The sequence below is a fragment of the Myotis lucifugus genome, unplaced genomic scaffold (genome assembly GCF_000147115.1).
Source record: "Myotis lucifugus unplaced genomic scaffold, Myoluc2.0 scaffold_17, whole genome shotgun sequence".
In the NCBI taxonomy this organism is placed as follows: domain Eukaryota; kingdom Metazoa; phylum Chordata; class Mammalia; order Chiroptera; family Vespertilionidae; genus Myotis; species Myotis lucifugus.
In genome coordinates this window covers 12,685,390-12,700,878 of record NW_005871065.1, presented here as the reverse complement: position 1 = coordinate 12,700,878, position 15,489 = coordinate 12,685,390, and the positions used below count along the sequence as shown (strand labels likewise).

Genomic DNA, 15,489 nt, shown 5'->3' with positions numbered 1-15,489 from the left:
AAACTACCTGCTTCTAAAAGTCTCCTCAAAAGAAAAAGGAGATGCTGTTTAAACTCTTGAGAGAAATCACCATTACATGCAATATCTTAACTTCTGAAAACATACAGAGGAAGTTTATTATTTATCTAATGAATTCCTTAGTTTACTTTGCTTTCTATTCAGTTCTTTGAATCATACTACAAGAATTTTCAATAATAGAAGATGAAACATGTTTAAACATTGGCATTTTTCTATCATGGACTTTGAGGAATTATGTTGCAGATTAAAAATTAAGGCATTTTGTATAGGTTTGATGGCAGTGCTATTTATTTATCTTTCAAATAAAGAGCTATATGAGAAACATATTTTACAATGTTATAACCATAGCCATATTTTAGTGTATGCATGATTGCATGAAGCCATCACATAACTTAAAGATATGTACAAGATGATATTTTTAAATTCTTCTGAGTTATGGGACTTCTTGTCACCAAAGATTGAGTGCTCTATATAATGATTGCAATATGTGGACAGAGACCCACAAATGCAAGGTTTCTCTGGTAGAGAAACTAGATTTTAAAAAGAGAAGAAAAGGCAAAGGCCAGAAGAAATTACCCACTATTTGTTCCTGGTCAGCATATATTAACACACTCTTTAGACAGTATGAAAACAAGGGTTCTCTGTAGTCCCAAGAAACATCAGCCTAATTAACATCCCACTTCCAGATGTAATAATGTAGAATAAGAATAAAAAACAAGAACAGGCTGTAGCCAAAGGAAATGTGGATTGCAGAAACAGAAAATAATGCAAACAGGATACTCAGGTCATGGAATACGTAAAGCAATACGATTAAAAAGGCTTGTGAGTGTGTAATTAAACAGACAGAATGAGGTCTTCCAGAGACCAGGTGAGAAATTTGCTTTCCTTTTTCACCGAAGGGGGCTGGGGCAGGCTGGACATGGGGCAGGACAATGACTTCAGCCTAATGACTGGAGAAGCTTCCAAACAGATCAAATCAAAACACACCGGAAGGACCCGCTGTTACTTTCTTAACCCCGTCTCTGGATTCTCGCCTGATAAATGATCCCTCTGGTTAGCAGCTTGACTTCCTTGCCAGGAATCTCCCAGGGAAGGTAGCCTCTCTGCAGACACAAGACAGCAAGAAAGGATAGCTTTTGTTGCAAACTTAGACACTGAAGTTCTGGTTCACAAATTCATTAGCCTTTTGCCTGGGAGGAGAGGAGTGGAACTGTCAGGAGCTGCTCAGCCCAAGTTGCTGATCTGCCAGCAGAATTCTCTGCAAAAGCAGAGTTGTGGCACATTGGACGTGAGGTCATTGCCATCCTTCGTCTGTTCGCCATTTCCCACTATCTTCTTATCCTCTCATTTCAAAACTATAATTTAATCTCTTTAAAATAAAGGAGAAATTTTATCCTAGCTGTTTATGGGGAGCAATTCGGTGAATATGTTATGTACACCTTGCTTCAATAGGAGAGGTCTGATCAATAGCAAGTGTACTGAAATTCCTTTATAATGATGTCTGAATTCTCTCCAATGCTGTCTATAGTTGTCTTTCTTGGATTGACCCATCTCTGGCATACATAAACCCATTTAACAATAACTGGAGCTATGCTAAAGCTGCCATTTGTAAGAACTTTCTTTGTGGCAGACATATATTATTGGGCTCTTTAACTATCTTATGTTTTTGTTTTCAATGCTCATAAGAACCCCATAGAGCAGATTTTGAAACGTTGGCTCACAAGGAGTGAGAAACTTGCCTAAGAATTCATGCAAATAAATGCTTCAAAGAACCGGGCTGCAGTCCCTTTCCGTTGGACTCCAGAGCCTCAATTCTTTCCAACATGCTCTGTGGCCATTCTTATCAGTCACTGAGGGAATCGTTATGAAGCCCCTCAATCAGACCAAAATCCATCTCCTCCTCATCAAGAAAGATGTTGCACTTTATAAGCTCAATATGCGAATTCCAATGGTAAGCATTTAAGAAAATTACTTGAAATAGTCATTGAATCCATCTTTAGAACTAGAAAAATACTCTCTTTAGGAAGAGTATGCTATATTTTGAAATTACTACTTTAATGCTTTCAGTAGTCCTCTTGTGGCCCTGAAAAGTTCCTATATATTCCAGAATTAGCCCAATATTGTGATCGTACAGCCCATTCCAACCCATGTTCCATGACCCTTGCCTCCTGCTCTCTGGACACACAGGGGCGCACAGTGTATGATATATCCCAGCACCAGCAATATGATAAGACTCTCCTGTGTCTAGGACCAGTGAGTAGCTTAAGATCAGGAAGAATCTGGTTATGTAGCGATGATATAATTTTAAGTTTTTTAATCATTTGGATCCTGCCGACTGGCTATATTTTTGAGCAAATCACTTTGCATGTTTATTTGCAATTTACCTTTCTTTAACATGGTGAAGATCCAAGATAACATTAAAAGTATTAGCTTGAATTTCATACCAGGATTCCTAAATATTTTCTCTCCTTTGTGTAAATGGTCAACATTGACTTTTATCAATCTTTGGGGAGAAGGGAAGCTGTATGGCTCAGACTGCTGGTAAAAGTCTGATCTCTAGACTGGGAAGGGTAAGAGGGTGATAAGAAAGATGATACCATCTTGAAGGTCCACACCTGTTCTCCAGCATTCAGCATAGATCCTTAGAGGGTATGGATTGACTCATTGGGGGTCCCTAACTCAGCTTAAAAACAGAACAACAACAAAAACTTTGTTCTGTGTCTCATGGGGTAGGCAAGGGTATTGGGTAGGATAATTGATCTTTGGTCCCAAGAGAGTTGGAAAACGAAAGAACCTTTCAACTCCTGGCCTCACTGAGACTTCCAGGAGAAACATGAGCCCAAGTCAGAAAAGAACCCCGAGTCAGTAGACAAGCGCAGAAGGCCCACTGTGTCACCTTCTCTGACTACTCAGCCTTGGGTCTCATCACCAATGTTCCTGTTTCTATGACCAGAGTACCCCCCAGGCCCTCTATGCCCACTTGTGTAATTCGGCCCTTGGCCAGCCATGGGCCATGAGATCTGATATGGAACCAAGGCTTCCACCAAGTCCTTAGCTGACATTCTACCTGCATGGGGATTAGGTTCCAACAACTTCTGAGAGCCAAGAGGACCCAAACCCTCTGGGACCTCTGTCACTATAGAATGGTAGGTGCAAGCCATTTTAAGGGGACAGACCAATGGCCAGAGAAGGGCACCAAACTTCTCTGCCCCAGCTGTCTTCCGGCTGCTCAAGCCTTTACATCTCTCACAGGATATTTTTTGCTTTCTGACATACTGAGAGATGAACGTTACATACCATGTCGCCAACTGACCAATGCAAAGTCTTGGGAATACAAGATGTGTATTCAAGCGCATGGAATAAAACTGGGATATTCACCAACTTTGTGCCTTTAAAGAGTCGTTTTAGCATTCCTTCACTCATGTGTGCATTCATTTAGTGACTCATTTGTTAATTCATTCAACAAACACTGAACGCTGATTCTAACCAGGCAGCTTCACAGAAAATAAGGGGAAATATTGAATCATATCCTATTTAATACATTCCTCCCAAAACTGCAAATTGTCTCTAATATATAACTTACTGTTAAGTCGAACATTTCTATTAAGTTTTTAAAAATCAAAATAGAGATGGCATGCCATAGAAATCATTGTTGAGGAATTAGAGCAATTAGTCTGTCACTGAAGTTTTTATAGATTATGTGACATTTTGACATTTATACAACTGCCATGATACTTTTATATGGCATCAGTTACACTGTAATACTAGTAGGCTTATGGAATACCATGACTTTGAACGTAAAGAACAGAAACTATTAGGTAACCTTATGTTGTTAAAATTCTTGATCCATATAACTACCTATTACTGGTTAAGTTGTGGAATCTGTGGTCTTGGTATATAAATGCGTGGATTAAGTAACATTAATGTGTGATTACATGAAGGCAAACCATATAGCTTAGTTAAATTGCAGCATAATTGTTATCACTGAATGTAAAGTGATACCAATTAAACCTTCCTTTAGAACACCACAAATTAAGATGTAACTACTGGAAAAATTCTAGAATGCAATCTTATGGTATACCATGGGTAGAATATCCATGGATTTTTCAGAGGTTTAATGACATTTATAAGACATCTTTCTCCTTTATTGCTGGCATTAACTGTGCCTTATCCAGGAAAGTTTCAAAGAGATACCAATTAACTTTTTAAAATATATGTATCAACGAGTTCAGTCTTTAAAATATTGACAAAAAGACAAATTATAATTTCTTGTGCTCATATAGAGTAAATATTTTACTAGGGTGGCATTGGGGTGGAATTTGGGACAAGAAAAGATCTGATATTAATGTTAATACCAATTCTTAAATTATGAAATTTTGTTCATCAGAAACAGTTGAGTATTGGCAACTTTATATCATTCTACATAATAAAATATTAGCAATTAAAATACTTATGTAAGTATTACAGCATAAAAATGCCTTCCTACTTCATACATTCATCCCTCATATGTACTGGGCTGAATATTTATCAGCCTAGTGTAAGGTATTTAATTTCTGAGTCTCAATTTTCTCTTCAGGAAATCAGGGTAATAATAGCTACACAAAGGATTATTGTAAGGATTAAGTGAAGACATCATCAATGACTCAATACAGTGCTTTATAATAAATCAACATTAATAAACATGTTTCCTCTCTCCTCCACGCCCCCCCAACTTCACATCTTTTACGCTTCTTATATGAATATTTGTACCAGAACTGATGGTTTATACCTATAAGACACAAGGTCTAAAATAGATGACTTAGTGAGAATTTAATCAAACTTATAATTTTGACACAGAGCACTAATATGTTTTTCAGATGAGAGAAATGTACTATAAAGAGGAAAATTTGGTTAAGTAATGATTGAACTTTTAGAGCTGGTGATTTTGTTTGTGTTTTTAGCAGAACTTTAGTGATTTCAGAGAAATGATCTGCAGATGAATCAAACCTTTCCTTCATATACCCACAGCCTGTAACCTACACGTGCCTCTGTGTGACCAGGTCTCAATTCCAGATGTTCCAAGGAGCTCTTCATTTCATCATGTCTTCTGACAGCACCTAAGCAAATATATCAAAAGTTGTACAACATTTAGCAAGTGCAACTTGAAGATTTTCTTTCTGTTAGACAAATAGACGCCATCTGGAAAAAATAACCCCAGGCTCTTGGACACAGGAGCATGAAGCGTATTGGCTGAACACCCAATGAATACCTTACACTACTTTCTTTGGCTCCTACCCTCTGCCTGCTCATTTCAAATCTTGCACACTTCAGCAGGCGCTGTGCTGTGAGACAAACGAGTCCTTGTTACCCAGGCACTCAAACACTGTGAAGACTCGCTTAATTTGAAAGACAGGCTTTGCAAAAAATTATCTGGACCAAAATTGTTTCCTTTCATACCAGGATACCTGCTCAATATCACTGTGTCTTGACGTTAATTGATAGCAATATTTTAGTATTCAGTTCTTTCTCAGATTTTCGGTATTTGCCATGTTCCATTTTTAGGCAGGGGTTTCTTCATGTCATCTTTCCTTCCTTTTTTGCTCCCTCCCTTCCTCTTTTTCTAAAGTTACTTTCTATGTGAAAAAGTCCTATCTTTGTTGTTATTTATTTCACTGATTGACTTTTATTTCTAAATTAGTATTATAAGAAATTTGTGTTCATTTTGCTTTTCAGAATTGGCTGGACTGAATTTAAGTGACTGCAATATTATTTATGAAAACTAAACATTAACTTTTATAAATTAAATAAATTGAATAGTCAGAAATAAAAAGAGCTAACTTTATGTTTACTTTAATGATATAATTCTTGTGATAAAAATCGTTTTTAGTGAAATTTTTTTCCTATCTCAAACTTTCTATGCAACCACACTTATGCCACATTGCTTAAGTTGTTTCCTTACTAATTACTTGCCTTTTGCCAGTTATGAGCATGTAGCTTTTCAAAACCCAAAAGCAAATTGCCCCAGAACCTCTGGAATTCATTTTATTACATCTCATGATCTGAGCAGTAGGGAGTCCTATGAAACATGTTGGATCAAACATTAACTTTATAAATTGCCTTCCTTCCCCACAATTCTTATGAAAAAGGTATTAAGCGAGATTAAAACTCTGGAAACATTTAATGGGACTTTGGAAATCTGTTTATGTTCAGTTTCTTGAAAAATAAAACTGTCTAATGGAAGCATTCCTTGTATGAGAAGTGGATGTGCCTTTGAGGCAATTTTCTTCCGTGCATAATAGGGAAACTGCAGCAGGATAATCTGAGTGTTTGAAATGTCTTTGCCGAATCCATAATGCTGCCAGTAATAATATCTGAAGGGGGTGTGTGAGTTTGTTCATAATGAGAAAAAGGAAGTAATGATTGGCAGTAATATCACTCTGTGTCTTTGCAGTCCTATCCTGGTCCGAGCCTGGAAAGTGAGGACTTCAACATCCCACCAATCACTCCTCCTTCCCTCCCCGACCACTCGCTGGTGCACCTGAATGAAGTTGAAACTGGTTACCACTCTCTGTGTCACCCAATGAACCATAATGGCCTGCTACCATTTCATCCACAAAACATGGACCTACCTGAAATCACCGTGTCCAACATGCTGGGACAGGACGGAGCACTGCTTACCAACTCCATTTCCGTGGTAAGAACCTGTTTACCCATTTGAGGGGGGGCGGGCAAGGGACATGGTGGGGGCAAGGTGGAATTTAATGCGAGAAGCTCTGCACTGTAATAACGCAGCATTCTGAAACTAGAAATAGGTTTAAAGCTACGGAAGATGTTCTCCAGAAGTCCTGTGAAATCCTGAAGCACTTTTCCATTTTAGATTTAAGTCTAGGCAAAATCAATTCATGACATGTTTGATTATGCATATTTATAACCCAAAGTACTAAATACTCTTTGACACTGACTGTTCTCTTATAAAGTCTAACCATCTTACCGGCTTTCAGATAAAAAGTTATCTTAAAAGGTGCTACCTCTCATCCAGTGCAGGATTCCTCCCCTGAGCAAGGCTTCCCATCTGTTCAGGAACTGCTATTAAACTTCCTTTCTACCCTATTTTCCACGCTCACATTCCACAAATGTATATAATAAGGAAGCAACAGAAGTATTTTCATTTTTATTTTGGAGGTATAATTCTTACAATCAAAATGTATCCCCATCGATGTGTTTCAGTGTATTGGACCTGTTGGATTCAGGATCTTCTAATGTTCTGTGTTTCTCAAATTTAGTGGGAATGGGTATCACCCAGCAAACTAGCACAGATTGAATTCCCAGAGTCCCGGGATCTGTATTTTTGATGAACATCCCTGACTTTATCATATAATCCTTCCTTCTGATTTTTATGGCATATAAAACTTAATTTCTCTGTCTATATCACAAGTGCTGAGAAATCTTTTCAGTGGCATATGGCTAAGGGCAGAGCTTTTTACCACATCATAAAACTCTCTCCAGGGTTAACGATGACTTTGAGTTAGCGTTCTTTCGTTTCCGTTCTTCAATCACTTACCAGTCTAACTAACTCTATTGTATTTTTGCAAATCGCTGAACAATGCTGTCATATTCACAATGAACACATTTATTAACTTCTTCATATTATGTTGTTTCTAATAAAAAAAATGGTTCATATGATCTCTTACCTAAGTCATTTGGAGATATATCAACTTGAATGATTTCACAAGAAGGTTTTCCTGTGTGTGAAGTAGAGTTGAAAGAAACCCCACAGAGGTGTTTTTAGGGAATGGAGCCCAGAGTCTAATGCCATAATAGCATAAGATTTCTAAGGACGGGCAGGTAGCTGGTTGGCCAAGAGGGGAGAACCCACCCGCAGTACTAGCAGTGGTGGGAAACTCAGCTCTATTGTCCCAGTGTTTCATGTTATATTTGCCTGTCTAGATTTACCTTGAGGCTATTAACTATGACTTAATAAAGTAGAGAATGAATTTTTAACAAACATACTAAATGTGTAAGTCTGAATAATGTACTTCAAAGCAGTCACCTTGAACAATCACAGGCTGTTCTTTGAGGCTAAGTCTTCAGACCCAGTTCATGAGTCAGTAGGCACCCAGATCATGCCTTTATAGGAACCCACATTCACTGAAGAGAGGAAGAGTGCATACAGTGTATAAAATATCAGTTTTGTCCGCTGTGCTCCTTCCTCATAGTGCTAATGAAGTTGGCCGTAGGAGGGATAATAAGATATTCAAACGTATAGTTTAAGTGCTCAAACTTTTCCTTTCTATAACTTACCTACTTAGCATTCCTCGGACCTTCTCCATACACCATTTACTCTTTAAGAGATGCTTGCACAGCTTTAGTAAATATGCATCTGGGATTGTCCCAGATTTGCCATCCTTGGCAATCACTCCATTCTCAAATGGTGCTCAGGACTGGAGCTAGTCACACCTGTGAAACACACCACTTTCCAGACCCTTCCTCCACTGTGCTTTCCTCTTAACCTCTCAGGAGCTTCAGCTCATCCAACATTTCTTTATGCTGTCCCCACCCGACCGAATGCTCAAAACCGAGCTTAGGTATTTCCCTGTAGGCATGGTATTTCCCTTGGAACATTTAACACAAGGCAGAGGGGCCCTTATTGGCCTACACCAGTGGTTCTCAACCTTCCTAATGCCGCGATCCTTTAATACAGTTCCTCATGTTGTGGTGACCCCCAATTTCATTGTTACAAATTGAACATAATTAAAGCATAGTGATTAATCACAAAAACAATATGTAATTTATATGTGTTTTCCGATGGTCTTAGGCGACCCCTGTGAAAGGGTCGTTCGACCCCCAAAGGTTTGCGACCCACAGGTTGAGAACCACTGGCCTACACTAAGGGGAGGGAGCTCTAACCTGTTGTTGCAGTTCTTGGCCAGGAGAACCTAGCAAGGGTTGTGAGCCTTCCCAATACCTCTCAAACCACATTGTGAGGTGGGCATCTACTTTGCCTACTCACAGAATTGATCCTAGCACTTTATACTGTAAGTGCAAAGCTACTCCAACAAATAATCCAGGTCTTGGGTTGAGAGTTCAGCTAGGCTTCAGCACTGTCCAATAGAGCTTTCTGTGCTAATGGCTTTTCTATTATCCATACCGTCCAATAACAGTAGCCATTGGCTACTGAGTGTTCTAAATGTGGCTAGTGTGTGTGAATGAAAGGCTAATTTTTATTTTATTATATTTTAATTATTTTTAAAGTAGCCATATGTACCCTATATAACTACTATATTGAACAGCATACGTCTAGTTAATAATGTTGATTCTAACATTAAATTTTCATTAAACCCAATTTTTTTAAGCCAGAGTGGTCTTGGAGAAAGATTTGGAGTTTAAACCTACTGTAAAAACCCTGTTTCAAGGCTTTGATCTCTGGCTGGATTCCAGAAGCCCGAGTTTGATACACTATAAAGTTGCAATAGAATTCTAGTAAAGTTGGAAAGGTCAACTTGATTGGAGTCTACTCATTCCTTTGAGAAACAAGGAGCCTCTTCCCTTCCTATTTTGAGCTGTCATGTATCCAGAAGGCCATTCATCAGTGTACATTTTAAGGCTTACCAAGGTCTGAATGTTTGAAAGGGCTCAAGGGATCGATAAGGCATGGTCACTGTTCTTAGGAGCTTATAAACTACAGAAAAAAAATATACATGAACAGGTAGGAAACAATTAGAGTGAGACATGAAGTAATTAGAGAGAGACCAAGCAAAGTGCTCAATTCATTTTATTGGACGTGAACCCCATAGGGGTGTCTAGTTGTAAGAGATTACACCAGTGGTTCTCAACCTTCCTAATGCCGCGACCCTTTAATACAGTTCCTCATGTTGTGGTGACCCCCAATTTCATCGTTACAAATTGAACAGTGATTAATCACAAAAACAATATGTAATTATATATGTGTTTTCCGATGGTCTTAGGTGACCCCTGTGTAAGGGTCGTTCGACCCCCAAAGGGGTCGCGACCCACAGGTTGAGAACCGCTGGATTACAGTAATCTGGTTTGGGAGTTTACAAAACTTAGTGGAAAAGGTAAGACTGTAGTCAAGGTTTAAAAGATGGTTTTGATTTGGACAAGTAAAGAGACGAGAAAACGCATATTGGAAAGCAGGTTAGATATTTTAAGTTGAGAGATTTGACCAAAGACTTCAAAAACCAATCAGAGGTCTGTGGGCTTGATATGATGGATTCTAAAAACTCACTGGCTGTTTTCAGTCAGGGCGGTGTTGTCGGAAAACATTTTTGGCGCCTCCCTGGATGGATAGCAGTGGTAAGAAACTGCAGGTGTGGAAAGTCTGAGGAGCCTGTTGTCATAGCCAGGCTGGAGGTGTTGAGGAGGTGCACAGGGTGGTGACAGTGTGAAAAGAAAGATGGGCTGCTAAGCTGTTTTCACGTCATTCCCAACTCTATATGGATCTAAAGATGAATAACCTGTCATATCATCGTATTTTACATTTAAAAGGCACTGAGGGATTATTTTCTTTGAAAAGAAATTTAGGACTATAAAATGTTCTCTTCACACTTCTTTGTAACATCTGGCCAAAACCCTTTCTGTAGCAATTTGTTCATTGATAATGTGATCACAGAATTTAACAACCAACTATTGATCTGTTTGCCAATTGTTGAAATATATGAATAGTGCACAATTTAGGTCAGTGCTCATAGAGACAAGGAAATAATGGCTACAGAAATCAGGATGCAAATGCTGCCCACCTAGAAATTATAGTGCTTTTCCTGAGTTCCTCTCCCAAGGCCACCTACAACATGGGAACAACGAGGAAAGCTAACACTTGCAGATCCTATGTAATGAACTTGCTGTAAGTTTTAAAATCCAGTGAATATAAACCACCTTAAGTGGAGATGCAGATATATATATAAGCAACTCTTTCCAATGTTATTTTCCAAAAGCTCTTCAGTGTTATTAAAGCTGAACTATTTGCTGTTAGTATGGTGCTTGCATCTTTGTGATAGTATTTTCACATAGGTGGGTCAAATATTGTAGTTCTCACTTAGATATTCTATATATTTTAGAGGTTATTATAATGTTTAACATATATGCATTATTATATGTCCTATATGTTATTACTTTTATAATGTAATTATATATATAATATAATCTTTTCTGTGATTTTATTTTAAAGATAAATTATTATATATAATGTTTTCTTCTGAGATTTTGTTTTAAAGATAAATTTCTTGCCCTTGCCCCCAGTGGCAATATAAGTGATTCAATTTCACTTAGTTTAAGCATTTTCTACAAATGTTTAATATATTAGACATAAAAACGTATTCCGTATGAGAAATCAATATCTGAATGAGTATTATTACCCCAGTTTCACAAATGGAAAATGGAGGATCACAGTGATTAAGTGACTTGCTCAGTGGCTCCGCCAGCAAATACCCCAGCTCCCTTGTCTGAAACAAGGATAATAATAATCCTTACCTCATGGGGGTAAATGAGTCAGAATTGCTTAGACTAGTAGTGGCACATAGGAAATATTATATAAGTTTGTTAAATAAAATATGAAAGGCAAGCTTGTATGACTCTTTTAGAGAAGTTAAAATGCATGAGAGGGAAGATTTTCCAAAAGAGTTATTTATACTTTAATCCTCAATCTTCTTCAGACCTATCAAAAAAAAAAAAGACAGCAATGAGCCTGCTGTTAACCAAAGAAGCCTCTCTACTTTTACTGAGTGTCCTTACATATCATTATAATTAAAATTGACATCTCTGGGTCAGACTGCCTCAGTTCAAATCCTGGCACTGTCACTTGCCAGCTGTATGACATTTGGCAATTTATATAACGTTTTGTGCCTCAGTTTCCTTGTATAAAATTGATATAATAAGATATTTAATCCCACAATGTTATGAGCATTAAATTAGTTCATATCTGTAAAATAGTGCCTGACTTGCACTTGGTGCTAGATACAGCCCGTGAGAATTTCTTTGTGATGAAGGTCACCAGGGTAGAATATCTAGATTGCCTTCTAAAATTTACCATAAACAGGTACAGCAGGTGAAGCATCCAGAGTGCGCAGTTCCCTCCTTCCCGCTTCCTTTCTGTATGTTCTTGCCTGTGCCATTGCATGTGTTGGTAGTCAGTCAGGAGTCTGCAAGAAGTTAGATTTCTGGCACTTTAAAAAGATTCCATTTTCTTAAAGCCCCTATTTTCCAAGCTCGGGCTATAAACCAGGGTAGAATTTCTATTAGTATATACTGTCGAATAAGTGCCAATTAGTTCTGACTCCCAGGTCCAACTCAAACAGCCATTCATGATCCAATATGTAAAAGTTCCATTTTCTCAAAATTCCCCTGTGGGCAATTGACAGTGGGTAACTGATCAAGGAGTGGAGTACGGTTAGACGAGCACTCAAATGAGAGTCCAGAGAACCAGCTCTGCCTTGGATAAGCTTGTTACCATGGGCCGTGCATGGCACCCTGTCCATAGCAGCAGGGCTGGGCTAGATGAGAGGCTCCAAGCTGAGCTCCTTGGAGCCAGGGGAAGCCAGGAGTCAGCGGGGGCGGGATGGTTGCTCTTATTCATCTCACTTGTTCACATTTCTTGTAAAAGTTCCCTTGAACAAAGGATTCTACCCCCACCCTCCCCCCCCCCAAGAAAATGGAGAGTAGTTGATCACTGAGATCCTTCACAGGGCTAGCATTTTCCTGTGTTTCATTCTCTATCGACCACACAGTTGTGATGCAGAGTCGCGACTCACCCAACTTGTCACTTTAGTTCCTTAGTAATTTTTCCTACTATCACTTTGGCTCCTCAGCATTTTACCTGTCCCCCAAAGCCTATTCTGTTATTAAGATATTTGAATCTATTGAATAGAACCTTTCTTTTGAGAGGAAAAATGTTATTCTGCCATTAAGAAGAAGTGACGTTGCTTTGTGAGAAAGAACAGTGTTTTCCTGTTGTTAGGAAGAAACTGCAGGGCTATTTGGGGAGAAAGGTAGGATAAGAGCATGTCCACGTTAACGATTCGTGGTTTCAGGAAAAAAATCCTTTGGTTCCTACAAACTGAAATCGAGAGCCTCTCCTTTTCCTCTCCACTCTGGTCCATTCACTGCTGGGTTAATCATGGATTGGTGGAAGGCAAAATGCAACCTTGTATAAAGTCACCCAAGCCTCGCTGCCCGGCGTATATGTGGCGATTGCTTGTTCTTTGTGCAGTCAACAGAAGCTCTTTCATACAAAGAAAAACCGTGCAAAGTTTTAGAATGGCCTCACAGAAAGGATTCATTTAGAACCTGGGCTTTTTGCAGAGTGTGGTTCCTAATGACACATTATAGGAAATTTACAACGAGAAAAGGCAACAAAGGAGATTTCAATTTCTTTCAATGCTTCGAATTTCCAGTTCTGGAGTTTAAAATGGAAAAAAAAAGAAAAGATGTTAAAAGCAATAAAATTGGGGGTTTATTTCCCCAATGCCTTATTTTTCCAGGCAACAAAAGCAAGCATAATATATGTATTCAGATTTATTGTCATTTTTTTGCATTCAGTCATGGCACACTTTGCATTCAAAGGCCACTGTTCCACTGTTTTGACAACCATCACTTCAGTAGGTAGCAGGCGGGATGAACAAAACTGAAGCAGGAGTGTTCTCCGGGTCCAGGGGGAGTGCTCTTACATCAAGGAAGTCAGATGTATGAGAGCAGCATGAATTTCTAATCTGTTGCCATTATGGGAAGGACCACTGGCATATTGAATAATGTAGCTTTCAAAGCCAAGCAGAAAATGTGATTACAGACAATTTGATTGCTATTTTTAAAATAAATATTTTCAAAATCTTGGGATACTTTATTTCATGTAATGCATAAAATATGGAACCGTGGACTGGACCTAAAATATCTTTCAGGACACGAAAGAGCTGATGACGTCAGCCCCATTTAGATATGAAATAATAGAGGCATTAGTTTAAAATGGATCGGATGTCACTGTGGTGTGTTTCTTTAAAAAAATAGAGGGAAAGCAATAAAAAGAAATGATTTTGCCCACTTTGACAGAAAAAAAAATGAACAATAATTATTTAGCATTATGCCACAATTCATCAAATGTTTAGCAATTACAGCCTGTTTTTTTTTCACAATTTATTTTTTTTTTAACATTACAGCACCTGAGAGCAATGTACTAAACCACTTTAGGACTGTGAAAAAATTGGCTGTTTTTTTTGTTCTTATTTTTGACTATATATAATAAAAGTGTGTGGTTTGGGTTGGGTTTTTTTAATGTCAAATTCCTAATAAGGCCAAAAATAAGTGTTGTTTGTGGTTAGTTGTTAAGTTCTACTTTAGCCCTTTCTTTGCTTAAAACAGACTACTTTGAATGTGGTATTGATAAGTAGTTCAATGGACTCAGTATGTTAATGATTTGGGGACTATCTTTTAGTGCTGTAATAAAATATTTCTCCCAACCACAACTTTCCTTAATAGTGTTCAGGAAAGGAGCCAATTTAAAAATAACGCTTTTCCTTTCTTATGCCAAGTAAAAAACTCAAGATTCACTTTGTATATGGGGCTCGTTGTACTTTTTCTTTAACCCTGGAGTTCGTTATGGATTTGTGCTCGCCCATGCATGCAAGAAGTTAAAAATCTATAAAACGAGTTACATAATATACTGTAAGCAAACTCGGGGAGTTACTCAATCCAGTCTCTTCATTCTAGGCAGGAGTAAACTTCAACCATTTAAGATATGTGGTTTTCTATCGAAGAGCCAAGATTCCACAACTTTCCTTGGTAGCCTGTTTGTGTTTAATTAACCTTGTAACATTAAGCTAAATTGCACTAAGAGATTTAGATTTCTTCCAGGAAGTTCCTTATTAAAGTTCAACTAAAATCTCTTACTGCAATTTCAGTCTCCTATGTCTGCTTCAGACATCTGAATGCTCGGGAATGGTTGATTCAAGAATTTGACATTTACTAAGTCAGCCCCACAGTTGTGTTTTAACTGGCCCAAATAACCCCAATTCTTTGAACCTTTCCTCAAAGGTCATACTTTTCAACTTTTCAATCAAATTAACTTTTTCTTTTTTTTTAATTTGTGATTGTAAGGAGTGCCAACCACAGGGAGAGGCAGAGCTTGAGATTTCTGATTAATTTCTGAATTTTTCAAGTAATTCTCCGCCCCCCACATGGATGCTTGATGATAGGCTCTTTAATAGCATCATCGATTACTGACATATTTAGTTTTTTGACCTGTTGCTCACTCCAGGATGTGTTTCTTGCTGGATCGGTATCTAGCCAGCAATTCTCCATCTTGTTTCCATGTAATTCATTTCACATCCTAAAGGCAAACATCTGGAAAGGCCATTATGGTGTTATTCCTCAAGTCCTCTTTTTTTCTGCTTGGGTATCCATTATTTAAATAGTCCTTAGCAAATCAAGAGAGGGAAGAAAAATATAGTTATATCCTCCTAATTGTCCTTGGGTAAACAGATTCTAAGT

The 15,489-nt window shown here is 38.1% G+C and overlaps 1 protein-coding gene across 1 annotated transcript in view; it reads left to right on the top strand.

The window, feature by feature from the left end:
• The window catches only part of TOX (thymocyte selection associated high mobility group box), a 149,450-nt gene that overhangs the window by 12,579 nt on the left and 121,382 nt on the right, over positions 1-15,489 (top strand). The window contains exon 2 of the mRNA XM_023750902.1: positions 6,449-6,691. Within this exon, the coding sequence (XP_023606670.1) occupies positions 6,449-6,691 (243 nt within the window). The remainder of the gene's footprint in view (positions 1-6,448; positions 6,692-15,489) is intronic.